The 27,598-nt window shown below is 49.0% G+C and overlaps 2 protein-coding genes across 2 annotated transcripts in view; one reads left to right on the forward strand and one right to left on the reverse strand.

Annotated features, from left to right (window-relative positions):
- Positions 1-488: 488 nt before the first annotated feature.
- Positions 489-27,598, forward strand: part of VEPH1 (ventricular zone expressed PH domain containing 1) — a gene marked incomplete at both ends in the record, with an annotated part of 50,258 nt that continues 23,148 nt past the window's right edge. Inside the window, 6 exons of the mRNA XM_084212317.1 lie at positions 489-626; positions 1,177-1,392; positions 3,661-3,835; positions 17,843-18,009; positions 19,045-19,254; positions 22,968-23,188. Of these exons, the coding sequence (XP_084068443.1) occupies positions 489-626; positions 1,177-1,392; positions 3,661-3,835; positions 17,843-18,009; positions 19,045-19,254; positions 22,968-23,188 (1,127 nt within the window). The remainder of the gene's footprint in view (positions 627-1,176; positions 1,393-3,660; positions 3,836-17,842; positions 18,010-19,044; positions 19,255-22,967; positions 23,189-27,598) is intronic.
- Positions 7,676-12,585, reverse strand: PTX3 (pentraxin 3; the record flags this gene model as incomplete). Its single annotated transcript, XM_084212318.1, has 3 exons — positions 7,676-8,289; positions 11,439-11,960; positions 12,438-12,585. 3 exons carry the CDS (start codon positions 12,583-12,585, stop codon positions 7,676-7,678), a joined length of 1,284 nt encoding a protein of 427 aa, XP_084068444.1.

Genomic DNA, 27,598 nt, shown 5'->3' on the forward strand with positions numbered 1-27,598 from the left:
GACACAACAACCCAGGAAAGAAAGGAAAGGCTTCACACTCCTCTTCCTGGAGCTCTGCTCCTGACCAGGGAAGGGGTTTGGAACCCTACAGACATCAGCCTGCTCAGGTAACATGCACAGAAAGGAAGAAAACCTTGGGTTCAGTTATTATGTATTTTTAAATCTAATTTTAAGCTACTTAGTGTTTGAAGATAAAAATTCACATAAAAAGTTCATGAATGTGCTTAAAGATGTGCCTGGCTCAGGGGTCCTGTCTGATGCTTTCACACACATTTAAAAATCTTTGCTAAACTGGAATATGGCAATCAATGCATTTGCTAATTTTATTTATTTTTTAACTGTATTCTTTAAGACTGGGGCCAAGGAAGCCTTGAAATACAGCCCAGATTTATCCTTCATATGAACCTGATTGCTCCTGGCCGGGACTGTCCCCGTTTTGTGCCCAGCTGAGTGCCCATGCTGCCTGCAGAGGGCGGCTGAGCAGGGCCATGCATCACCTCTTCGGGCTGGTTTTGGCACAGAAGGACCTGTCCCGGGCGGGGGATCTCTTCTCCCTGGAGGATGCTGAGATCGAAGGAAGCCTCTCCGAAGCCCTTGAACAGATCAGAATCATTAGTTCAGCTGCAGTGAGTGAAACATTGTCCTTAATAAATTTTTAATGAGATTATATTGTCTAAATAAGGGGTGGTATATAAACAATTTAAATTTCTGATAAGACTTGAAGAGCAAATATTTTAAGTGTATTTATAAATTTATACAGATTTTAAATTTTATTAATATGTATATAAAATATATAAATGTAATAAATTGTATTGTCTATATATATTTTTATATATCTATTTAAATATTAATATTTTAAATATTTAAAAATATTTTTAAACGTGCTGACAAAATCCAGTTTCCACCAGCTTCAAAGATATTTCAAGTTCATCTTCCTAACAGCTTTTATTCAATAGTTATTTAAAGCATATTAAAGATTATATGAGATTACAGGGGTCCATACCTTCCCAGTAATGAGAATTAAGACCTATGGGATGACAAATGCTGGAGGTTTATCACGCTGAACATTTGTTGTAAAGGTGGACGTGGAAAAATGGACACTGGACTGCTACAAAACCTGAATTTGGTGGGGTCCTGGCAGCCCATTTCACTGCAGGTGTGTTTTGCTTGCCCCAGGACTACCAGACCAACGACAACGACCAGGCCGTGGTGGAGATCTGCATCACACGGATCACCACGGCCATCAGGGAGACTGCCTCCATCGAGAGGCACGGCAGGGCCCTGGTGGCTCTCTGGGAGTCCTGCCTGGAGCACAACCTGACCCCCTCTGGCAAGGATGAGGATGCCCCACATGCCAAAATTGCATCTGACATCATGAGCTGCATCCTGCAGGTAGGGCTGGCCTGAGAGCAGCAGTGCTGTGATCTCAGTGCCAATTTTTTTGGTTTTACTCTTTAAAATGCTTTTGTAACTCTCTTTTTGGGTGCTTGTGAGTGGTGATGTTTAAAACTCAGAGCTTGGGGAATTGCACTGCTCTGATTCCTCTTGAAATCACAGAGGCAACTCACAGAATCCAGGAATGGCTGGGTTGGAGGGACCTCAAAGCCCACCCAGTGCCACCCTTGCCATGGCAGGGACACCACCCACTGTCCCAGGCTGCTCCAAGCCCTGTCCAGCCTGGCCTTGGGCACTGCCAGGGATCCAGGGGCAGCCCCAGCTGAGTTATAAAAGTACATTTGCTGCTCCCAAAACCAGAGCTTTTATTGGCAAATTCCTTTGCATTAAAACAAAGAGGTATAAACTGAGGTTTTCCAGCAGATGTGGGGGACAGTTGGAACAATAATGAATATCTGCCAGCTGGGCTGGATCTCAGGCAGGTCTCTGTTGATATCAGCAGCAGGGAGGTCCCCAAGGTTTGCAAACATCACTGTTTCACTTTATTGAAATCTGCTCTTCATTGTCACCTCCACATCTTCTGAGTTTGCCTTCCTGCCCTGATGTTTATCATGGAACAAATGAAACCTTTCTGCTTCCCTCTGAATTCAAGCCTTTTCTTAACTAAGGATTTTATCTTTATTGTAAGGGGGGGGGGGGGGGAAGAAAATTCCAAAGAACAATTCTTTCTTAGATCTTTTAAATCCTAGTCAGAGAGCCAAGCCTTATCTTCCCATTCTTTGTGTGGAGTAGCAGAGCAATAACTTGGAGCAGCATTTGGCTCCTGCTCTGTGGTGTCTCAGCCAAACATAACAAGGCATTATGTTGATTTAAACATGCTGCTGCAGAAAGCTCCATTTATTTGAAGGTCTTTTCTCATTAAAGATGCAGCTTTTGGTCATATGGCAGCTGCCAGGATGATCTGTCCTGACACCCAGGGGTGGCTGCAGCCCCTTCATCCTCAGGGGTCTCTGGGAGGTAGTGTCCCCTGCTTGGCAAGTCTCTGCTCTGAGGGAAAATCCTCAGAGCCACTCAAGCTCTGTGGAATAACAGATTTGGGGTTTCTCAGTCTAAATTTATTCTAGTCAGAGCTGCTCCAGAATGAAAGTCCAGAAAATCTGCTCTGCCTTCCTTCACACTGTTCTGTTGCTGTCTCAAACATCTGGGTTCCAGGTTTGCCTGGGACTTCAGCTGCTAATTAGACATGATCACACTGCAGGATTATTTTCAGAACAGGGATATGCTCCAGTTTCAAAGATCTGAGTGGAGAGGAGAGCACAGCACTGGTTAAGGAGGCTCCAGAGGAATGTGGGTGCTCAGTGACACACAAATGTGTCCTGCTGCTGTGGGAATTCAGCAGGCAATGGATCTGTGTGCTTTGTACACACAATTTTCTGTATAAGCAATAGCAGCAAACCTTTCCTGACCTTGATTCAAAACCCTGGTGCATACTCAGGGACCCTGAGATTCCAAAAGCTTGGAGCCATTTTAGTAAGAAGAGTTTGCACTCCTGAAATATCTCAGTGTTCAGAGGAATTGGCTGGAGGTTCCCAGAGCAGCTGTGGCTGCCCCTGGATCCCTGGCAGTGCCCAAGGCCAGGCTGGACACTGGGGCTGGGAGCACCTGGGACAGTGGGAGGTGTCCCTGCCATGGCAGGGGTGGCACTCGGGGGGCTTTAAGGACCCTTCCAACCCAAACCATTCTGGAATTCTGTGAGTTTAAATTAAAAAATAAAATCTTAATGATTACAGAATAATTAATGATCAATACTAGAGCTGTTACACTGTGAGCAAGTGTCCAGTGCAGCTTCAGGGAGTGGCTGCTCCAAGGTGTTTCCTGTGCTTTGGGATGATGGATTCAGCCTCTGTATTTCCAGGGAACACCAAACACAGAATGTCTCATTAGAAATGTTAGCAGGTAGTTAGTACACTTCATATCTTCTATATTTTATTTATATTGATTTTTGTTTATGCACCACATATTTTGTTAGTACCCTTCTGCTTCCTCTAGCAGAAGACAAAAATAGAACTATTCTTAACTTTTCCTGCTGCAGTAGTTTGAAATTTCTGTATTTGCTCTTTCTTTGACTCCTGCCTTCAGTGGTGGTACCAAAACATGACCTTTCTTGACAAGTTTTTTTCTTTTTTCCCCCTGTTGCTTTGACTTTGGTTTCCCTACTCTGCCTAGCACTAGACTTTTTATATAATTTTTTTCCTGTTTTTGCAGAATTACAACCAGCCTCCAGTGATGGCCTTGGCTGTGCCAGTGGCAGTGAAATTCCTGCAGAGGGGCAACAAGGAGCTGTGCAGGAACATGTCCAGCTACCTGTCCTTGGCTGCCATTGCCAAGGCTGAGCTGCTGGCTGAGCACACAGAAACCATCGTCAGGAGTGTCCTGCAAGGTAGGCCCAGCCCTGAGCTGGGGTTTAATCCACTTGTGTGACCAGATCAGGCTGTGCTAGGCAGGTACAGAACCATGATCTTACAGAATCAATCAATCATCAGGGTGGGAAAGACTCCAGGATCAATCCAACCATTCACCAAATCGTATGAGCTGTATAAAGCAGATCTATGGAAATATCCATAAATGTGATCAAATGTATTAATCACACTCTAACAACAGGCTTTCTCAAGGAATATGTGAATTTACTGCGCCTCTGCAGGTTTTGGTATGGATTGGCTGACCCACAGGGCAGGAAATACATCTGTACTCGTTAATATTCCCTGCTAATGGACTCCAAATTATCAGCCCTGATATGAGGCACCAGCCATGGAGCTCTTAGCCTTCCTCTTAGTGTCACTGGCAAGGCTCCAAAAGAGAAATGGGGATGAAATTAATCCCATTCTGTGGTGGAACAGTCAGATGGAAGATATAAAAGCTCTGTAGTGGTTCTTTCATTTTGCCTACGTTATTAGCTTTATATAGAACAATGTTGCTAATCTCTTTACATTTTATCTTTTGTGGTTTAAAAAGCCAAAAATATTCATTCCTCTATAAAAGGAGGTCCAATTGAATTGGAGTAATAAAGTTCACACTGTTTGTTGCAACACAGTGCTACTGCAGTGGTAAAATCAGTGTTCTCCTTCGAGTAGAGGTAATAATAGCAGTAACTAGCAATAACTAATTATTGAAAGAACGTTGTTATGAAGGTGTTATGCCCTCAAATTAAATTCTGCATCCTGCATTTATTAATTTATAAATTAATTTATAAATTTATTCGTTTAAGACTTACTAATGTCCTAACGTTATGTGTTGCCACTTGGAAATGTTGGGTAGTAACAGAAAGAAATACTGACTGTATTAATGGTTTTGGGAAAAGTGGTGCACACCACAACGGAAGGTTTCAGCAGGGCTGAGCTGTGTATTTATGTTCTTCCACCAGCAGATGTTGCTGTGGATATCAGGTTTGGGACTCCCAGCCTGGAAGGGGCCGTTCCGAACAGGCAGAACGATTTGTTTCGCGTAGTGACTTAATTACCCTGCACATATTTGGTGTTTGGGGCTGGGTTTGCAGCAGGCTGCGAACTGAGAGCTGCCCTGAGAGTGTTTGCTGAAGGGAGCAGGAGGCTTGGCTGCTGAGGATGGATTTCCAAGGCAGTTCTTGGAGACAAAGCCGTGTTGTGGGGCTGCACAGACGGGGCTCAGCCTCGTGGCACCAGGCTCAGCAAACTTTGGCCCCTTGCCTGCAAATGCTGGAGAGGAACTGGAGTTTTTCATTACTTGGGGCAACTCTTTGGCTGCACAAGCAGGTTCTTATCTCATTAGCTAAAAAAGAGCTCTTTGGGAAGGGTTTGACTGCTCTGCCCCATTGAGCGTGGGCTCTGAGCTCCGTGCTGACACCGCCCGTCAGCGCCGGGGTCACACGGATTTATTCCCGTTTATTCCCGAGGGACAGCAGCAGCTCTGCCCTGTAATCCGAGAGTCCCGCGGCTGCTCCTCCTTCCAGGGCAGCTCAGGCATCCTGCGGTGCTGTGGCTCAGCCTCGCTCCCCCCTCTGTGTTGGCAGCGCAGGGCTGCAGAGGCTTTTTCATAGCTGCAGCCCGAATTCCCAAAAATGCTATTTCCTCCAAACTGCTGACAAAGGAAGGCGCAGCTGAGCGAGGAAGGAAGGAGAGAAGTGTGCTGGAGGAGGTGGGCTGTGGTGCTGGGCTGGGGGAGAGCTCTGCTGGTGCTGGGGGTGATGAAGGAAGAGCAGAGCACTCTGGAAAAGGGAAGTGTTCCAGCTGAGTCAGTGAGGATGGAAGGCCTGGCTTAGCCTTTGGTCCTCTGCCAAACCTGAGCTGAGACAGGAGAAGGCTCCTTCCAAGACAAAGCATTTCAGGTATGAGCTGCAGTAAGAGGAGCAGCCAGGAAGGATTTCTGGAGATCTTTTTGAGGATTTTCCTTTTCCTGCTGCATTTCAGGGACATTTGTTTTCACTTAGTGGAGGGCACTGAGCAGAGGGAGGATTTGAGAGTGGTTTTGCCCTTGCACAATGGTGGGACCCTGAGTGTTTTTGTTACTCTGAAGATGTGGGTTTTGGCTGCCAGAGATGAACAGAGGTAATATTTCATTGTTCTCTAGCTAAGGTTATTTGCAGATATTACTTAGTGAGGGATTTTTGTCAAGTTTACTGCCAAGCATTTGTAATGTAGATACATTTTTATTGCAGCGTAACAGGAGAAATCCCAGCAATCAGAGCAATTCTTTTCCCTTAAATAAGCAGTGCTGCCAAAACTTTGGAGCAGGTCTCGTATAACTTTAGGTATGAAGCACAACCCTCTTGAATGGCACAGGAAAGTGGAATTTACCTTTTTTTTACTACTTTTGTACCAGGCAGCAAGGATCTGTCATAGTCAGGAGGAAGCGTAGCAGCAACATGTCAAGAAATTTGTCAAAGTTTGCTCTCAGGACATCTGTAGAGAACGAGAGAGACAGGGAAACATGGGACTAGACAAGAAGGATGGGCTGCTTCCAGGGGAAATAGGAATTGTTTGAATAAGACATTCCTCATGATAACTTCTTCAGAGGCTTCAACAGGTAGCAAGTAATGGTTCTTGTTATAAATGGTTACATACTCATCATTCTCTGCTTGTGCTCTGTGTTCTACATGAGAATCATGAGCAGTTCCTTGGCTCTCTGCAGCTGCTGCTGTGCTCTGTATCCAGCCCTAGGCTTTTAGGGGATTTGGGATAAGTTTTTGTGAGAGAGAAGAGAATCACCGGCACTGAGCAGCAATTCTATCTTGTAAAGACCCCCTGAAGACAGCAGATAAGTCCAAATGTACCTCAAAACCTGGCCCCAGAAGGCCAGGATTGTGCATGGGGTCCCTGCTCCTGTGAGATGTTGCTATTTGTGTTTTCTCTATCAGTAGCTAAAACTACGTGGTTCAAAATGTGGGAAAAGCCCCGCTTGGGACTTGGTTCAGAATTGTGGTTTATGAGAAGAGTGGAGAGTTTTAGTCTAGTAAAGTATCTTTATTTACAAAACAACTTTACAAAAATAATTTCAATAAAATTATCACAAAGTCAATGTACAATATAATACAGCTGCATTTCCTCCCAATGTCATGTCAGATTATGATGGGGAATATTATTTTTATATCAATCCGTGGCAAAAATAATGCTTTAAACAAGGAACTAGCTTTCTTAGAGTCTACACATTACTAACAAGGACTAATAGACAACATTTCTTGATTTGGGTGGTTCCTCTGTAAAATTCACATTAACACTAGAGAACCCAAGGACTGGAGGGAGCCTGGAATGGTTTGGGTTGGAATGGACCTTAAAGCTTTTCCAGTGCCACCCCTGCCATGGCAGGGACACTTTCCACTGTCCCAGGTGCTCCAAGCTCCAGTGTCCAGCCCGGCCTTGGGCACTGCCAGGGACCCAGGGGCAGCCACAGCTGCTCTGTTTTGCAGAGCCAGGTCAGATTTTCCTCATCAGGGATGCTGGGAGCTGCATTTGGCTCCCGAATGTCCATGGTGACCCTCACTTTGTACATCAGAAACCCTGCACTGGAGAGACAGAGCTGCCCTTCCCCAGGAACAGCTTTCCCAGTGCCATGCCTTGGTGTGTGGCTGTGTTTTCAGGGTTTCTCCAGGACAGCAGGCAGAGATCCATCCCATCTCCACAGTGCCTCCTTCTGTGGACTTGCAGGGCTGCTGTTCCTTGGGAATTCCAGAGGCAGGGGCTGCTGCACTCTGGCTGTTGCAGTGTTGAGGTTCAGCTCTGTGCAATCCATTCCCGTGCAGCCCCGGGCTTTAGGACACGTACTGGGCCCCTCCGTAGGGCAGCACCTCGGTCACCCCCCAGCCCACCACGTTGCCCCTGGTGCCACAGGTGTCCCCCGTGCTCTGGGCTGTCACCTCGGCGGGGCTGAGCACTCGGTCCCACAGGTTAAAGCCGGTCAGCTTCCCCGAGAAGGCCAGAGCTTCATCAAACCCCCCTCCCACGCAGCAGCCATTCTTCTCCTGGCCCAGCTGCAGGATGCCCCCGTCGGGGATGGTGTGAGCCCCAGCCACGTGCCAGGCGCTGGCTGCCAGCTCCCCCTGCGCCCACAGGGATGCAGATCCGTTCTCCGAGCTCCAGGAGCCGCACAGGTGGAGCCACTTGCCGGGAACAACCACGTTGGTGGCCGCCAGCTTGTGCTGGGCGCCGCCCACGGCGAGCACGGCCGAGGCCCGGCTCAGGTACAGCTGGATCTCGTAGGGGTTGAACCTGGTTCCGTAGGAGAAGACGATGGTTTTGTCCAAGGCCTCGGTCACCTTGAGCCAGATGCAGGCAGTGAAGGAGCTCAGGGTCATTCCAGAGGTCGGGTGCACGCTCCCAAAGATCTTCCTCGAGCGCATGGGGAACAGAATTGCGGTTTCACAGCCTGGAAGGGTTTAGAAGAGCGTCAGGTAAATAAGAACTGGGTTATTTGTACGTGCACAGCTGGGACCTTTGACATTGCATGGCATCATTAAGGTTGGAAAAGAACCTCTGTGATCACCAATTGTGGCTGCCCCGTCCCATCCCTGGCAGTGTCCAAGGCCAGGCTGGACACTGAGGCTTGGAGCAACCTGGGACAGGGAAAGGTGTCCCTGCCATGGCAGGTGGGATTGGAACAAGGTGATCTTTAAAGATCCCTTCATCCCAAATCATTCCGTGATTCTGTGAACTGCCAGCCCAGCACCACCATGTTCACCACTCAACCAGCCCCTCAAGTGCCACATCCACCCATTTTTGAGCTCTTCCAGGGATGGGGACTCCATCACTCCTCTGGGCAGCCTGTCCCAATGCCTGATCCAGTGCTCACTTCCAGGTTTCCCAAAGGGGGCTGAGAGCTCAGCTCATCCAGTAGGATGCAGGAACGCACCCCAGGAGGATTGGAAGGAGCTGTCACAGCTGGTGGAGGAATTGCTGGACACTATGGCAAGGGATAATCCGGCTGCAGGAATCTCTGGGCTCTTCCCTGCCTGCACAGGGGGCACTGTGCAGTCCTGGGACATCCAAAGGGTTAATGCAGCCTGTCTGCCCTGCTGCTTCCTTTGGGCAGCTCTGAATGGAGCACCACCCCTGGGAGAGGGACTCTGTCAGCCCCTGGAACTGGGTAATTCTGCCAGGTAATTGGGTAACCCTCCCTCGGCGCCACTGGAGTGTTGTTTTATCCTCTAAGTCTGGAGCAGTGAAAATACCAACGTTGTGCTGAGGGAAGGGGTCAGGGATCCCCTCAAACAGCAGGCTTGGCATTCCCAGGAGAGGGGGGAGGCTGTGCCTGGAGAAGGGAACTGCTGGGAGGCTGTGCCATGGATAATGGGCATCAGGGCACAGGAGCTGCTGAGAGCAGAAAATGTTGGCAGGAACATGCTGAGATGGGCTTGCTTCCTTAATTTACATGATTCCCTTTCCTGGCCCTGCCTTTAGGATTTTTTGCTCAGGAATTTTTATGGGCACTGGTTAAATGGGGGAAATTATGAGACAAATGATACTTTTTAACCAGCTGTTCTCTCATGTCCCATTAATCAAAGTGTTGATAATAGAAATTAGATTAGTTAAAACCACTAATAGAAATTTATGCAACTTGGGAAAGTAACTGGTGATCAGTAAAGCCAAGACATTTCTGGTGGTTTCTGTGCTGCTCCCTGGTTGCCCCTAAGTTAATATCCAAGGTGACAGGAGGGAACAAGCAGCCCCTTCTCCAATTAAGCTGCTTCATTTCCTGTTTAAAGAAGCTGGAGGATCCGAAATGTCTAAAACGTGTGTGGAAATTTCTGCTCTGGGGAATGAAGGTCTCTTTGTGCCCTCCAGGACTGAGCTGCTGTGGTATTTCATGGGCTGCTTCCCTCCAGCTTTGAGCAGATTTTACATCTCCCATTGACCCTTTTGTGGAGGGGCAGGGTCAGTGAGTAACTGCTGGGGATTCTCCTTAAAATGCTACTTAGGAGCACTATTGTGAAAAATATTTTAATTAGCAGGCTTTCAGGCTGTATTATCAAAGCCTAAACAAAATTAAAACCAGCCTCAGTGAAGAACAAAAAAGTGTGATTAGAAAATCCCTCAAGAGTATGGCTGGCAGTAAGTCAAGATGTGAGAAATTAAAGTCAGTTGCTAAAAATTCCCTTGGAAAAAAAATCCAGAGAGATACTCTGGAAGTACTTAAAATATAGCCTTTAAATTTACAAGTATGGTTGTTTTATGTAAAATCATGTAGGAAGCAGTGGAAATAAACTGAATTTCCACTGATGATCCTCAATGAAGATCGAGTTTGTTGCTCTCACCTAGGGCAGAGTAGCTGCTGAGGCTGGCTGGGGGACAGGGAGATAAGGAATGAGATCATGCTCTCTGCAAGGTTTGTGTTTGGGGAAAGAGGAATATGCTCCAAGACCTCCTCCCATCCCACAAAGATTTCTGAGGAGGTGTGATAAAGCAATGAAAACAATTTACTTCTAAAGCTGAGCCTGCCCTGCATGAAGGGATGGGCTCAGGTTAGGCTGTAAAGGCTTTGATGTGAACAATTCTGTGGCTTTTGTTGCCTTTGCTGCAGCAATTACTGCTCCTCTCTGCTCCCTGGTGTGAGAGTTCCCTCTGGAGATGCTGCACTCCCTCCTTCCTAGGCACCCACCCTGCGGGGGTAGATTTTGGGAGGGTTTAGGTGGCAATAATTCATATTTGTGGAAAACAGAGCCATTACCCAGCAGTTAGAAGCCTGGCAGTGACAGCTCGCTGGTGGGCAGGGTGATTTCAGTGCAGTTTATCGTGCACATGGTGATTCTGCACCCACATTTAAACAAATGAGGGGCTGCTCTGCCACACCCAAGCTGCTGCTGCCTTTTTGGGTGTCTCGTTGCCCTGCACAGAAAAACTGAGTTGGGATTTGAGGAATGAGCCCACCTTTCTACAGCCACCCCACTGATCAGTGCAAATGTTTTGGAAAAGGAAAAATCCCCCAAACAACAGCAGCACGGGTCACTGATTTCTCTGTGCCAGTGGGAATATTCGGGGCACAACATTCCCGCTGGCATGCAGGGAATGTGCCCTCCCTGCCCTGGAAGCTGCTTGGCTGGCTGGCAGCAGCATGGCCAGCTCTTGGGCACTGGGATGGTGAGGAGATGTTCATGGAGGAAGAGGAGGGAGTGGGAACATGCAGGAGAACAGGAGAGCTCTGTGACTGCTGCAAACGCACACGAGTCACCAGCTGGGAAGGCAAAAGGTGAGAGAACATAATCTGGATGTCTAAAATACATTTAACTGCTCTCTGACAATGGCTTTGATCTGGGAGAGCCTGGAGGAGGTAGGATCCTGGCTGGCTCTGCCCTGCACGAGGATTTTGATGAAACCTTTCTTTGATCCCACGTTTGAAAAGCTCAGTGCCTCTGTTTCCACCAGTTCTGGGGTTCCCCCCTTCACACAGAGCCTGTTCAAAGCTCTCCTGCTGCTCCTGGGGCTGCTCTGGAGCCGCTGCAGAAGGAGTTGTCTGGGAGGGGGTTTGTGGATCCCTGTTAGTCTGGAGTGGCCTCCCCAGAGCTCTCAGGCTGGCCTTACCTGCTGGCAGCAGGTGCTGAGCTGCCCATTGCTGTGATGCCCTCAGCTCAGCCCGGGTCTGCTGCAGCTCCTTCCACAGCGAGCTCAGGATGGGGCTGTCCCCCGTGCTGCCGTCCCGTCTGTCCTGCTGCAGGGCTGTTTGCTGCGCCTGCTCCTCGGCCCTGCGGCGCCAGGCGCTCTCCAGCCAGCCCAGCCTCACCGACACGTTGTGGCTCAGCTGCAGGACGTGCTCCAGAACCTTCCCTTGCTCCGACTCCTGCAGCCTCCTGGCCTCCTCAGCCTGGTCCCTGCTCCTCAGCAGCCCCTGCTCCACCTGGGACACCACGCGGGAGGTGACGGTGGTGAAGGTGCCCGCCAGGCTGCTGGCCAGCTGGCTCAGCTCTGCCTTCAGGGTCTGCAGCTCCACCCTGGGCAGCTCATCCAGAGCCTGCAGCATCATGTTCTCCTTCATCTGCGAGTTCTCCAGCATGATGAACAGCTTGTCCCACTTGCTGTGCTCCCGCTGGCAGTCGCACGAAGCAGCTGGAAGGGAACGTACAGATGTTGCTGTTCCTTTGTACCGAGTTTTACACGGCAGCGTTTGGCAAAACCTGGCTCTGTGCAAGGCTCCTGTCCTCCAGACTGTCACTGAGCCGTGGACTCAGACTGGTTTGGGCTGGAAGGAGCCTTACAGACAATCTGGTTCCAACCCCCTGCCGTGGGGGCCAGCGCCTTTCCCTCTGTATCACCACAGAACAGTGCAGGGGTGTGATTACAGAGATCCTAAACCCCTGGGACAGCAGCAGCCTTTTGCAGGAAAACTGAGAAATCAAGAGCCTAAAGCACAGCCCAAGGCACCCCATCCCAGGGCTTTACCTTTACTGCCCATAATAACCCACTGCTACGAGCACGAGCTTCCCCCTCTGGAAAAAGTAAATTATGCTTGCAGTAATAACTCTTAGGAGAACTAGGCAGCACCGCAGGCAGTTCTGCACTTAAACTCAGTTTAAACTTACTCACCTTCCTCAGTCGCAGGGGCTGGACCTTCGATTTCATTATCCAGGTTCACGTACATGAGCTCGTAGTCATCGTCTTCATCCACCACAGAGCCAGAAGCCCTGAAAGCACAGAGCAGCGTGAGCAGGGACAGGAGCTCTCGGGGCAGCATTCTCCTGGCGATCCCGGGGCTGTGCAGGAGCTGCGGGGCTGCAGCGGTGCGGGGGCTGTGCAGGAGCTGCGGGGCTGCAGCGGTCCCGGGGCTGTGCAGGAGCTGCGGGGCTGTGCAGGAGCTGCGGGGCTGCAGCGGTCCCGGGCTGTGCAGGAGCTGCGGGGGCTGTGCGGGAGCTGCGGGGGCTGTGCAGGAGCTGCGGGGCTGCAGCGGTCCCGGGCTGTGCAGGAGCTGCGGGGCTGCAGCGGTCCCGGGGCTGTGCAGGAGCTGCGGGGGCTGCAGCGGTCCCGGGGCTGTGCAGGAGCTGCGGGGCTGCAGCGGAGCCGCGAGTGAGCGCTGGCAGCGCCCGAGCCCAATGAATGAGCGAGCGCTCCCGGCTGCGCCTTTTGGCCGGCAGGGGAAGGAAGGGAAGGGAAGGGGAGGCGAGGGGGCGGGCGGCTCGCTCAATCCCAGCCCTCCAGGTTGGCCGGGGGGATGCTCGGAGCGGCCAAGGGGAGAGCCGGGCTCGCCCCCGGGCGGATTGGGACGTGCGGACTGCGCGGGTTGGGTTGTTTTGTGTCGTTTGTGCAAAAGAAAGTGTTCCGTGCGCGTTCAGTTTGTGGTCGGTGTGTGCCAGGGCTCTGGAGGGGATCGGTAGAAAAATAAACATACCTGGAGTTGGTTTGGGTACACGTGTCTGGTTTAGCTAAATAGTGCAGTTTTTTTGGAGGGTTAAGACGCTGCTGTATAATAAATTCTATTATATACCAACAGTTTGTTGCTTTAAGCAATAAAGGAGAGCTCTTAAGGAGTTCTAACAGCTTGTTAGGGTCCTGCTTTTCCAGCCCTAATTAGCACTTACACCCCCGTTACTCCGTGGATAATCAGTTAGTGCTGTATCCTGTTTTGGGAACTGTAAATCTGTGGCTGCACAATCAGACTTGTGTCTGTTACCTTTGAAAAAGCAAAACAAGGTGCTTTTGGATGAAACATTAATTTAGTCCAAGTCTTATTGGTATTAATCTGGTTTAAATTCTGTAATCCTATTGGTTCAACAGACCATTAATCATGTCAGAGATGCTTTGCTTAGGTGAGATGAGGGGTGATCTCATACAAATTGTGTATAGGCTATGAAACATCCAGAGAATAGCAAAAAACCCCTGCTGTAATTACATCTGACTTGGAATCTGTGCTCTCTTTCCATTTGTGTCTCTGGTTTTGCTTATACAAACATGCACTACCTGTGCCTTGGATACTGGGGAGGAATTCCTCCCTGGGAGAGTGGTAGGGATGGGGCACAGGTTGGACTCTGATCCTGGAGGTCCTTTCCCACCTAAATGATTCCATGACTTTCCAGCAGGTATGTGCCAAACCTGAGTCATCCTGGGGGAAAAATTAGTCTTGGTGCTTGAGTTTTGCCTTTAGAAACTCCCTTTGGAGTGAAAATCCATCTGCCCACGGGACGCTGCAATGTGCTCCAGGGCCCTCGTTCTTCCCGAGCTCTCTGTGCTGCTGGGATGGGCAGAGCTGGAGCTCAGGGCAGCCTTTTCCAGGAGTGGGTGCAGGGCTGGCACCACCCCACCACGCCCCTGGGGTCCCTCCATGGAGTGTCCCCAGCTGTAGGACACTGTGTGCTGGAATTGTGTCATTCCCAGCGTGTGGTCTGCTTGGGAAGGGTGAGGAAATCTAATCTGGAAAGCATTGGGGGTCAGGGTGGCAGGGAAGGAACAGGGAAGGAAGGCATTTAGGGAGTTGGGTGGGATGTTTTTCCATTCTCACACAACAAACATTTTCTTAGTTTAGACTGAGGCAGCTGAAGCAAGATTGGGAACGAGTGAATTATTCAGAGTTCCCAATATCACCTCTGGCTGTCGGAGCTCTGGGAATTTGGTGGTTGGGGAGCTGGGTGTGCATAAATCCCCTGGGAGCCCATAAAGATGTGACAAACAGCTCTGAGTGTCTCTTGCTACCTCAAACACAAAAAGAGCAGAAAATGGCCAACTGGGTTGTGCCTGCTGACCTTTCTTGAGGTCTCTGAAGAACAGACCCAAACTGGGATATCTGGGATTATTTACGTGTGTGCACACAGGTTCTTCACTTAAAAGCAATTCCATGTCTGTGAGGTCACTTCAATCTCACTGCAGAGGAGGGGATTGCTCTGATTGCCTTTGCTTTCCATTTATCTTGGTTAGGGAATATCAGCCCAGCAGTGTTTGCTGCAGGAAGCTGCCCAAAGCTGTGCTAGCACAAAGTATTTTTTGTTAGAGAGGCTTGGTGGCTGCAGTCCATCATCTGTGATTGCATCACTCCTCTGATACACCCCACACTCCAAACGCTCCTTTGCCAGACTAAATAATCAGTCTTCCCTTCCAGATCCCTTCCTATCCCTGACATCCCAGCTTAGGCAATAGCATGGCTCAGGTTGGTGTCTTTCCTTGCTTAAAGCTGTTATTTTTGTTTCTGCCTCTTGGATTCCTTCCCATCACGCTTCTATAGCTGCGAGGAAATTTGCCTGTCCAGGAATAAGGGAATTTCATCTTTTGCAATCATTGCTGAAATTTGACTGGAGCTTAAGGGCTCTGCTCCATGTGGGCAGAAAACTCCCAGTGCAAAGTAAGCAAGGGCCAGTGCAAAGAAAGGACTTAGTGCTGGAAGCACGGTGTCATCTGGAGAGAAAATAATGTTTGGTGTATTTGGTACAAAATGTTTCCATTTCAAGCTATGACATGAGTCTATGAAAGTTCCAGTGAATCCATCCTCATCCTGGGTTGGAAAGGACCCACAAGGATGCTCCAATGATCCTCCCCTGGCCCTGCCCAGATTCCCCAACAATCCCAGCCTGGGCATCCCTGGCAGCCTCGGGGCTGTGCCCCTCCCTGGGGCACTGGGCAGTGCCAGCACCCTCTGGGGGAAGAACCTTTCCCTGATCTCCAGGTTCTCCTCTGGGGGAATTGGTTCTAGGCATCAATCCCATGGAATGTTAGTGGTGACATTTTTATCCAGATCCAGTGGGAAGACCCAGGGAACATGGTTAGAAAATGGCCAGAGTGGAGCAGTTTGTGCCTCTTCTCAGGGTGATTCATCAGCAAATCTCTTTCCTTTGCCCCTGGTCTTTGTGGCTGTGTAGAACAGACCAAGATAAATTTGCTGTGTCCGTGGGGTGGGAGTGGGGTCTGGCCTGGCCTTTGGCACTGCTGGGGCTGCACGGGGGGCTCGGAGCAGCCCCTGGGAAGCAGCCAGGGATTCTCCAAGCAGGACAAGGTGCAGAAGTGTGGCTGGCTGGAGTGGAGAGCCACTCCTGTGAAGGATGGGGACCCTCAGGGATCATTATGAGCTGTTGGGCTCAGAGCTGTCTGAACCTGCCCTGAGTTATGTGCTCGTTTCTTGGCTCAGGGGGAGGTTGTGAGACCCAGCCGTGTCCTGGGGTGCATTTTCTGTATCTGGCAAGAGCCCCACGTGCTCCAGCCTGAACCCAAATATCCTTTTCCTACCATCCATGAACAGATCTGCTTATCTTCCAAAGTTATCCGGCTCAGATGTAAATGGGAGGAAAAGCAGCAGGCCAGAGAGCTGATTCCTCTTGGAAACCAAATCCAAAGAGGCTGTGAGGACTTCCAAGGGTTTACAGAAAGAGCCATACTAGGTTGCAATAGGCAGATGTTTTCCATATGTTGCTCAAGTGAAACTTAAATCCATTGAGGCAGGCATGTACTGCGATGTGAAGTTATATATTTTGGTATGAGCCTGGGCTTCAAATTGAATTATGCACAGACATCTTAAGAAAATGTGTGAGAGAGGGTTTAGCATATCTCTGTCTGTCTGCAGTTGGCTTTCTCTGGCTCCTTCTATTCCTGGAAATGGCATCCTTAACTATTTCTGTTCAAATGCATGTTTAGCTCTCTGTTCATCAGCTATTCCTTCCATATGATGCTTATTTAATTTGAAAATCTGAATCTCAGCAAAGGAGAATTGTAGTTTTTGTCTTTTGTTGTTTTTGTTGTTTCTTTGTCATTTCTCTCCTTCTTTCTTGTCTTGTTTCTTTGTTAATTGAAATCACACTTAGTTTGGCATAGGACTCAACAGAGCATCATCCAAAACTGAAAGCTCATTAAGCAGCGTTCTCATGATATTCAGAAATAAAATTATAATTAATAGGAATTAATGTTTTTTTTTTTTTACACAATGTTGTTACGCCTACAAATATTTGCTCTATTTTGAGAATTTATTTGGTTTCTTGGCCCAATGTATAATTTTCTACAGTTTTATGCCTACCTGGTTTTGTACTGATGATCCTTCCAGGCCAGGTTGGAGCAGCCTGGTGGAAGGTTCCCAGGGGAGGGGTGGAAGGAGATGAGCTTTAACATCTCTCTGACCCAAATGTTCTGTGATTGTTAACCTGCCGTCTCCAGGAGTGTGCTGGTGCTGTGGGACTCTGCCCACTGCTGGGCACTGACTGACAGCTGGTCCCTGTCTGTCTGTCTGGGTTTGGAAAGACAGGAGTCTGCTAAGGAAGGCAGGAGCCTCCCCTGAAATGGAAAATGCAAACCCCCTCCCTCTGAATTATGATTTTGAAATTAAGGGGCTCTCAGGCAAAGATATGGGACTAGGAATAACAGTTCTTTACTAGGAAAATTAAAAATACAAAAGTACAAAAAAGAAAACAAACCTCTGCCAGAGTGAGAGCAGTCCCTGTCCTCTGTGTGTCAGGGTGGGGGCACAGCCCCATCCCAGGGGGGCTCAGCCCTCCTGCAGTGCCAGCTGTGGCTCTGCTGCAGCGGGATCCTGCACAAGGGGGGAGTTTTCCTCTGCAGCTCCAGGGCTGCTGGAGATGGGCCTGCTCTCCCTCTGGGAATGCAGGGCAGGAGAAAGCTGCTCCTCTGGGAATGCAGGGGGCAAAGGCTGCTGTGCTGTTCCAGGGCAGATTGTATCCAGGTAGGAATGTGTGAAATCTCAGATTGTATCCAGGTAGGAATGTGTGAAATCTCAGATTGTATCCAGGTAGGAATGTGTGAAATCTCAGATTGTATCCAGGTAGGAATGCTTGGCTCCTGCCCTGGGCACAGCATCTCCCCATGGGATGGTGGAATTTGATCAGCCCTGCAGGGACACTCACTGGCCATGGACAGCAGAGATCTCCTGGAGGGACGATGGGCTGTGGAAGGGATAAATAAAACTGCCCATGGACAGCAGAGAGCTGCCCCAGCTCTGACAGATGGTAAATAGGATACACCCCCAGCACAGCTGCCGGGCTGAGCCGCTGTCCCCGCTGTGTCCCCAGGGAACTGGATGCTGCTGCGCGTGCTGCCCGCGCTCTACGAGAAGCAGCCGCGGCCGATCCGCGCCCGCCTGCCCGAGCTGGTGGCACCCATGGCCCAGCTGGACCCACCTGAGCAGCTCCACCTCCTCAGGCTCCTGCACACCGTGGCCAGGAAGAGAGAACTGGGGGTAAACCACAGCGGGAACCTGCCCCTCCTTTGGGGGGTTGTGTCTCAGGCTTGGTGAGGGAGGAATGGCACCATGCAGGGCAGTGCCTTCCCATGCTAATTCCCTGTCAATTCTCTAATTCCATCCCAAGTTCTCCACCTAGACATAAGGAGAACAGAGCAAAGACTCTGCTGGACTAAAAGGTTTGGGATAAACCATTTGTCTCCAATGTTTTTGGCTCTTCCTCTGTCATCTGAGTGTGAATTCCCCTAACTGTGTTTCTGTCAGTGTACATGAGCTGTATCAAAATCCATGTCAAGCACAATTAAAATGATTTAGGAAGTGATGAGAACTGATAATCCCCCCCAGAAAAGAACAAAAGAAAGGGTTGTTTTGTACCCCATGTCTGTGTCTGAATGTCTTTTCCACAGCTGCAGCAGTTTCCCTGAATCCAGGGTGCATTAGTGTGCCTGTGTACCCTGAATTAATCCCTCAGTACACAACTGCATCCTGTTTGGCAGGTGGCTTCGAGGACTACACCCTCAGTCTCCCGAAAATTGGATTCTTACAAGAAATGACAACTTACCTACAGCACATTTATTATGCAGTGAGGGTCTTGCCCACTGTTTTTCCCTCTATTCCAGCTCCTGACCTTGTCACATTGTTTAGTTTCTGGAGAAGCCCAAAAATTTCTACAAGTACTTTAATTTAGGAAGGCTGAGTCTTATGTTGTTCTAATCAATAAAACATAGACTGGCCTGGAGCAGGGAAAATATTTAGTAAAGGTGGTTTTTGGTATTTTTTTTAATTGGGCATTGCCTTACTTATTTATGCATAACTGCCATATTTTAAAGCAGAGCTTACCCTTATTCCATATGTTCAGTTGAACTTGGATTGACCTCAGTGATAGCTCTATGCAAAGGTCACCAAGGGTGGAAAACTTCTATTAACTCAGTCTGGTGGCTTATTTTTATCACTCTGGTGGTTGTATCTCCTCTGGTTATATGTGTTCACAATTCAAAACAGAGATCCAATTTGTTTCTGATTTTTTAACAGGTGCTGAGAGAGTGTTTGCCATTTTTATTTGCACACCTGAGGGACCCCAACCACAGCGAGGTGATTCTAAACATCCTTCTGGAAATATCCAGCTACGAACCTGAAGCCTTGGCCCCTTTCCTTCCCACGCTGAGGGAAACTGGGGAGAGTTTTCCCAGTTTGATTGGGCAGACAGCAAAGATCTTTGGAGCTGTTGGACATCTCGATGAGGTAAGGTGGGAAACAAGAAGACTTGCTTGGGATTGGGGTTGCTTTTATTCTTGTATAAAGTAACACATCCACGTATTTCTTATCTAGTAACCCGACTGCCCTGCCACGCAATCATGGAATGGTTTGGGTTGGGAGGGACCTAAAGATGATCTTATTCCAGTCCTTCCCCCTTTGGCAATTAATTTGGGTGTGTATTGGCTGGGCTCGTGTGTCTGAGCAGCACAGGAAGACACCATCCTCGCTGTTTCTACTGATCTGGAGCTTTACATTCATGTAAAATTAAATTTATCTCAGAAGAATCAAAACCAGATTTGGTTTGGCTTCATAAATCTTATTTCTGTTGTGTGGAAAGAGGAGCCAAAATCCCATTAAGGCCTGGGAGCCAAATGAAGTTTTTTGTTCTCTCCTTGTTTACTTCCATCCCCCAGCAAGTTTTACTTTTATAAGACCTGCAGGTGACCACATTTAATTCTGTGTTTAGTATCTGAGTGTCAGCATTTTCTAGAAACTTTACGGTTACTAACCAGCCAATCCTCAGCTGAGCACAGCTGGGCTCAGAACTGAAGGATTTCATTTGGATTCTGTGTTTTGGGGTGTTGAACCAGCTCTCCCCATCTGGGTGTCTCTGAGGCTCCATTTCCGCTGAGTTCTGCTACTTCAAAGGGCCTGAATTTATTTATTTTGCCTTTTGTTGCTGTGATTGTTTTATACCAAGCTAAGACTAAGCGAGGAACCAACTGGCCCTGTTGGATTCCATGTGCTGCTGGAAATTGCACACTAGAGTAAACTTTACAAAGACATGATTCAAAGAATATTTTCCCCTCGTAATTTTAACCTGTTGGTTTGTGTGGCTACACCAATCTACTGAGTGGAGCACACAGAGCCTGCACTGAATAACTCCAATCTCCCTGGAGTAAATGCTGAGAAAGCTCTCACCATGTCCTGTGCCACGAGTCTGGTTTTTTGGGAAGCTGCTGACTCAGCAGCATCCCAGCCCGTGGGGAGGACACATTTGTCATTTGTTTGCTGTGTTTGTCACTGACATCCAGGGACCCTGTGCTCCAGACTCAAAAACAGGGATAAAGACAACACACAGAGGGTGGCAGAGGTGAATGTTCCTCCAGGAGATCAACGGCCCCTCTCTTCTTTTGCTCTCTAAAAGGTTAGGAAGTGTGAATAGTTCTGAATTATGGAAGATCTTAGAATGACAGGGTGGTTTGGGTTGGAAGGGATCTTGAAGCTCATGCCATTCCCCTGCCTTGGGCAGGGATGCTTCCACTAACCCAGGCTGCTCCAAACCCTGTCTAAGCTGGTCTTACAAAAATAGTCACCTCACCTAAGAGGGAAAGGAAATGCCTCCATGGCTGATTCCTGAGCAGAGGTGAGATCATGGAGTCATAAAATCTGCCAGGCTGGAAAAGTCCTCCAGGACCATCGAGTCCAGCCACCAACCCAGGTGTGCCTCTGACAGCCTCATCTCACAGCCCCCTGTGTCAGGGCCTTCCCAAACCCTCCCTGATCCCTTGTCCCCCTCTCCCCTGTCCTGACACGAGCGTGCTGTGGATGTTCTGTCACTTCTCAGACAGGAATCGGCGTCCCCTGCCCAGCCAAGCAAAACAAGCAGGCAAGGAGACATCAATGGCAGTGCTGGAACTTTATTTGTTGATGTTTTATTTCACTGGAAGGCTTGCCTGGGGAAAAGAGGTGGCAAGGATTGAGGCTTGGCCCTCGATGGTCGAGACTGTGGATCTGAGCACCAAATCCTTTCTGGCTCCTAGAAAAAGCCTCCTGTGCTTCCAGGGACCCCGGGAGAGAGGAGAGCTCTGGATTTGAAAGGTTGCCCCTTGTTTACACACACCACTTCTGCTGGTGTCAGCGACACTCTTGGGGGCAAGCTGGAGTCAGAACTTGTCCCTTAACCATAAACTTGTGCAAATGAAAAACCATCTTGGGGCTCAGGGCAGTCGGACACTTTATTTTTTCCCCTATGTTTTGAACCACCTGGGAGTTGGAGTTATTTCTGAAAGCCTTGTGATCTTTTTGTAGTCTCCTGAACCTGTTTTTAAGAAAAAAGCACAGTTTGCCACACCTCATTGCTTGTGCTTCAGCTCTTCACCTTCTGGCAGATGTAATGCCATAAAATGCAAGGGCTGCTTACGAGAAAATACACGAATACATCAAACAGGCATTGCTGAAATAACAAGGGGTTACGTGCATCCAAATAGGCTTTGTGAAACATTTTGGATAAGAACTGTGGCAGGGATAACGGCTGCTTTCATGTTGAGCTGTTTTGCTGTAATTTTGTTTTGTATAACAGTTACATATTATATTACTCAGGCGAGTTTATTGTTCTTTTACCTCACTCCAGGCGAGTAGCAGCATTTCAGCATGGCTGGAGACTCTCCAGCTGGATCAAAGTGACAGGAAAATGGTCAAAACTGCTCCTCCATTTAGTCTGCTGCACAGTTTGTTTAGAAAACAAAAATGTGTTTTAAATGTTAATTGAGCCTCTGTTTATCTCTTGGAGGAAGGATCGGCTTTCAAATAAATGAGTAACTGTGCACCAAAGAGTCAGCCTCATCCAAGCCATTGAGGAAAAGCCTTGGTCACATCAGCCCAGCCCAGGGTGTAGCTGGAGCTTTCCCCCATATGGCTGGAGGGGTGCAGTTTGTCTGATCCACTCCTGCCATTTGTCTCTGTCGTGGCACGGCACAGCAGAGCTGCTTTTCCTTGAATTACGTTGGTTTGCTCTTCAAAAAAAGTCTCACCCGTGATGCAGGGCCATGTCCTGCCAAAGCCTCCCGGGTATTTTTATAGCCCAGCTGGGTCTGGAATCAACCTTTCAGCAGATTTTGCTCTCTGGTTACGAGGTCCCAGAAGAGAGGAGGAAATGGTGCTGGGACCCTGCAGAGCCCAGAGCACGTGCGTGGCACATGAGCTCCCTGCTGGCCCTTGGGAAGAAGAAAGCTGTTTGTTTTTGCCTTTGTTTGTGTTTCAGCACAGGCTGAAATCCAAACATCTCCCAATTTCTCCATCAAGGACTGAGGACCAAGTGGGCTTCCCTGAGTAAAAGGATTCCCCCAGTGAAGGATCTGATAGGAGTTCCTGAGTTAATTGCTGGTTTTTGCACTGCTTTTCCCACTTGGGTGTTTTTAGGACTATGAAACCCAATCTAATTAGGACAGCTCTAACAGAGGAACCCTAATCTGGAGATGTTCAGGTCCAGGCTGGATGTTCCCCATTCCTGGAGGTGTTGGTGGGGCTTGGAGCAACCTGTGGAAGGTGTCTCTGCCCATGGCAGGGATGGGACTGGGTGGTCTCTCAGGTCCCTTCTCTGGTTTTATGAAGTAGCTGAGCCAGACTCATTAGAGGCAAAAGGGGAGCTTGGTGCTGCTGGGGCCCTGATCACTGAGCCAGGCTGATCCACCAACCCAGAAGGATGCAGGGCCCTTAAAGAGCCTTCAGGGATCTGGCTCTAGGTCTGAGGAGGAGACAAGATGTCCTGAGTTAGGCTGGGTTAGGTAACACCAAGAGGAACAAAAGTCACTTCAGCGTAACCACAAATAAACTGTGTTTGAGGCAGCTGCCTGTGTCGTGGTGGGGCAGCCACTCTTGCCCAGGGACGTGACTCAGCCCCAGCACAGAAACCCCTGAGAGCAGCAAACAATGAATTCGTGTGTTCAGCCCTGTTCTTATCTCCCCACGCTGCCCAGGAGCGAGCCAGAACCTCCCTGCTGTATCTGGTGAACCAGCTGGCCAACATGGAGCACTCCTTTCACCACCTCCTGCTGCTGGAGATCAAGAGCCTCACCGACAGCTTCTCGAGCATCCTGGGCTCCCAGAGCAGGGACATTTACCGCATGAGCAACAGCTTCTCTGCCATCGCCCGGCTGCTGGCGCGGCAGCTCGGCTCCGACGGCGCGGCCGCAGCCAGGTACTGCTGCTCTCACACAGCCTCTGCTCAGGCCTGCAGCTTGGCTTTCACGGTTTCCAGATGCTGTACTGCCCTAGTGTGTGACTCTGAACTCCATACACAGTGTCAGCAGTTCCCTTGTCCAGCCCCAGAGCCAAGGACAGCGCTGCAGCTTCAGCCCAGAAAGTGCAAACAGCAGGGGATGGAGGAGAGCAGCTGGGAGGGTGGGACTGCACAGCCTGGGCTGGAACTGGGCAATGAACCCAGCATGGAAAGGGACCAAAACCTGTAAAAGGGTGAAAACTGCTGACCCAGGGTCCATCCTGGGTGGAGCCTCACCAGGCTCTTGTACTGCCCAAGTTCCTTTGAAGGCATTTTAATAAATCCCTACTTTATTCCTTTAACACTGCCCAGCCTCTGTTCCAGGTGACCTCTCCAGGCATCACTGTGAGGCACCAAAATTCCCATTAAATATGCTCCCATTGCCATGAAGAAAGCCATGCCCCAGATAAGTAGATTTTAAGCAAGCTAAAAAAGTCTCGGTTAAAAATAAATCAGTGAAGTCAGGCCTCACAATTATCAGTGAGTTTATTCTAGAAAATGCCCACTGAGGGTGAGGAGAACAATGGCTGGCATAGCTCCCTGAAGAAGATTTGCCCAAAAAATAGTCTGAAAAGAATTTCTGAAGCATCCACAGCGAGATGTTCTGCTTGCTCAGCTGCTTCTGGCTGTGCATCCTAAGGTTGAAGCGTTGTGATGTTTGTCACAGTGAGGATAGGAATGTTATTTAAATACAGGGTGGCAGTCACTTCTAATTACTGAGAGACTGAGAATTCGAGTTGTGTGTGCTGCAGTAGGTCAGGGGGGCACACAGGAGTAGTGATTCTTTGGAAAAATGGAACGCAGGTGTCAGAAAACTCCTGACTGTGAAGGCCAGCCCTGGAGCCAGACTGGGAGCAGTGCAGCCAAAACACTGAGGTCAGTGGAGAAACAAATAATTGGTGTCCTGGAGAGAGGTAAAAATGAGAAAAGAGAGGAACCCAGATAGAGCCCCTCATCTGACTACAGGGCTGTGAGACATGTCCAAGCCTCACCTGGTGGCAGAACCTCAGCAGAAACCAGCCCTTGGCATTCCCAACCCATCATGGTCCCTCCATTTATGGTTAAAAATTACTTTGTTCGTTAAAATACTGTGATATTTCTATTCCTTATTATATTCTGGGCTTAACATTTATCTCTAGAGCTGCTAAGAAAACCCAGTTAAAAACAAGGTTTTCATCAAAATCTGGCTGTTTGTAGCTAAAATTCTCTTTGTTAAGGACTGGCTGAAGCTTCATTGTCTGTGTGAGTGTGGTTACAGATGATTTTCTCTCTCTGCTCCTTGATTTTATTTATTTCTTTATTTATTTTAAATTTCATTCCCTCCCCAACCCTCTGTGTCCTCATTATCTCAATATGGCTGTGAGAGATCACAGCAAACTGCTGTTTTTTTCACAGTTTTTAGCTATTTGGTTTTACATTTCACGCAGAGTGTCAGCTAAATCAGACAAGGCTGAACGAGAGCTCTCTGCTGATTTAAGCAGAGCTGGTTTCCACTCCTGCTTGGGGAGTGGGACCAGTCCAGATGTGAAGGTGGAAGTGCCCCCCCAGCTCTGGAGCTGCTGCAGTCACTGAGCTCAAGAGCAGCAATCCAGGGTGTTTGTGCTGCGAAGGGAAAGCAGGATTTTAAACTGTGGGCCTGGATTATGGCCATTCCTTCCAAAACTCCTGTGTTTACATAAGGAGAAGCTGATTTCTTCAGAGCCACGGCTGGCCCGGCGTCGTTTGACACAGGGAATTTTACATGCAGGGACTGGGGAGCGTAATTAAAGCCAGGCCATGCCCTGCTGCTCCTTACTGTCCCAAAATTGCAAGTTATTCAGTCCCAGAGGGGCTTTTAAAGAACATATGCAGGGTTTTAATGGACTTATCCAACCTAGAGGGGCAGTGTAGTCAATTAAAGGGGAAGAAAGCTTCAAAGTCCTTGCTCTGGGTAAGAGCTGAGCTTTTGGGGCTGCACCAGTGCTGCTCCTGCCCGTGCTGTGGCTGCTTGGAATTGTTTGACGCTGGCACAGGAGAGATTTAGGTTAAATACGAGGAAGTTCTTTACTCAGAGGGTGCCAGGCCCTGGCACAGAGCAGCTGTGGCTGCCCCTGGATCCCTGCAGTGCCCAAGGCCAGGCTGGACAGGGCTTGGAGCACCTGGGACAGTGGAAAGGTCCAGTGTAAGGGAGGGAATGGTTTGGTCCCTCCAGCCCAAACCAGTCTGGGATTCTGCTGACAATTCCATTATTTTTCCTCCACCACTTGCCTTCGTCAGACTTTCTTGTCCATCCTGTTTGAGGAGGTGATTTTCTCTCCCTCAACAAACCAGGAACACCTGACCCATCCTTGTGACCTCCATGGGCACAGAGGTGGGGCCCTGGCCACGACCCCAGGTGTATTTTCATCCATCTCCCTTTGGGATGCTCTTTTCCCCACCGTGAGCACCCCACTGCTGTCTGGAGAGATGCCCTTTGTGTTCCTGCATCACCTGGGCACTGAGGTGCATTTGCCCAGAGGATTTAAAGCATGAAGCCATCAGCAGCCTGGCACTATTTTTGGCATGATGGTTTCCCCATGAGCTTGTTGTGCACCCTCCTCCTCCTCCTCCTCCTGCAAACAGCTTTGGTGTAAACTGATCCTGCTCCAGCAGCCTCAGCAGTGCCTCTTGCCAAGACTGCAGACAATGGCTGGTCTGAGAGGAGCTGGAAGGGGAGCCCAGCAGGAAGGGCTGCCAGGGCTCCCAGTGGGGTGGGATGAGCCCTCTCTGAGGGTTTTGTGGGGGTTTGTGCTTTTGGCTTCCCAAGGAACTGATGTGGGCACAGGGCTGGTGCACAGGAGAGCTCCTGGGCACTCGGAGAGCCTCTGCTTCCCACTTGGGAATCCTGGAACCAGCAGGGGCAGCAATGGGATGGTGGCTTGAGGAGCCCACCCTCCACACCCTAGGAGTGACTTTTTTCTGCTCTACATACAGGAAATAGGATTCACCCACGTTTCTTTTCCAACCACAACGATTTTGTGGTTCTCTTCCTTGCAGTCCCCTCACAAAGCCACGGGGGCTCAGCAGGAGAAGGCTGGACAAAGAGGTGCTGTTTGAAAGGCCATTTTTAATGCCAAACATCACCAAGGCTCCCTGGCTGGGGTCTGTCACTCCCAAGGCCCATCAGTCCATCAATCCCCTCTCTGTGCCCCGAGGCTTTGCCCGTATTTACACAGGGAACAGGAGTTTTCCTCAGAGCTCAGCTCCCACAATGGGAGCAGTGTTGGGAGCTGTGGTGGAGTGACTGCTTTCCAATAAATTAAATCTTGTCTTACATCCCCAGAAAGATTTGTTAGGAAAGGTCACATCAAGGGTCTTTATTACAGAAGAATATTTTTCAAGTGCTCCTCAGTGTTAATATATTATGAGATCTTGCTTGAATTAAAAACAAAGCAAGACAAAACTTGCCAGCTCCCCTGAGAAATATCCTGAGCTGCCTTTATCAAAACAAGTGAAAAAGTGCATTTTGTGATGCCACATTTCTGGTTGTTTTGTAAAAACCTGGCTTTTTACAATTGGTAATGTGCAGTTTGGGGAGTTTTTAATGGGCTCCCCACTGCGAGTGTGACTGGTGAGACTCTGCTGCTTTGGAAGGGCTGTGTCAAAGCCCTCATTTGTGGTTTTATTTATCCATGTTTTACAGATTTAGCTATTCAGATGTTTGTTCATCAGGGGAAAAAAGAAAATCAAACAAAGAAACTTGTTTTAGAGCTGTGGATGGAGTTAAAAAAGTAAATACTGTCCAATTCCCCTTGATTCTCCAAGAGATTCCTGTTTGCTCTGTGCTGCTCCCTGGTTTTTGGTGCCAGTTCCTCCCAGCTGCAGGAGTGAGGTGGGAATGTGCACATATCCCAGCAGGACAGGGAGAGGGGAAGGAGCAGTGATGCTCTTGCTGGGAAATCCAGCCCTGCTGCTGCTGCTGCAGCATCTCCAAGGCAGAGTAAAGGTTCTCAAAATCCAGATTTCCAGCAAATGGCCAAATATTCAGGGGAGCTGAGTCTCTGTGCAGGCTCTGAGTGATGCAGGAACCCAGAAAAAGCCATTTCCAAAGCTGTTTGAGGGAACCCAGCACGTTTGTATCTTTTCCAGCAGATTTCTTTTTGTCCTGTAAGATTAACAGCTTCCCTTCAATTTATTTGAAAGTTACCTTTGAATTTTGCATTAAAACTTTCCATGTTGTGGCTGCCCATCCGTGGCAGTGCCTAGGGCCAGGCTGGACAGGGTTTGAGGAAGGTGTCCCTGCCCATGGATGGGCTTTAAGGTCCCTTCCAACCCAAACCATTCCCTGGTTCTCTGATTCTGTGATTTTAG

This window comes from Fringilla coelebs, assembly GCF_963513975.1.
Source record: "Fringilla coelebs genome assembly, chromosome: 10".
Taxonomy (NCBI): domain Eukaryota; kingdom Metazoa; phylum Chordata; class Aves; order Passeriformes; family Fringillidae; genus Fringilla; species Fringilla coelebs.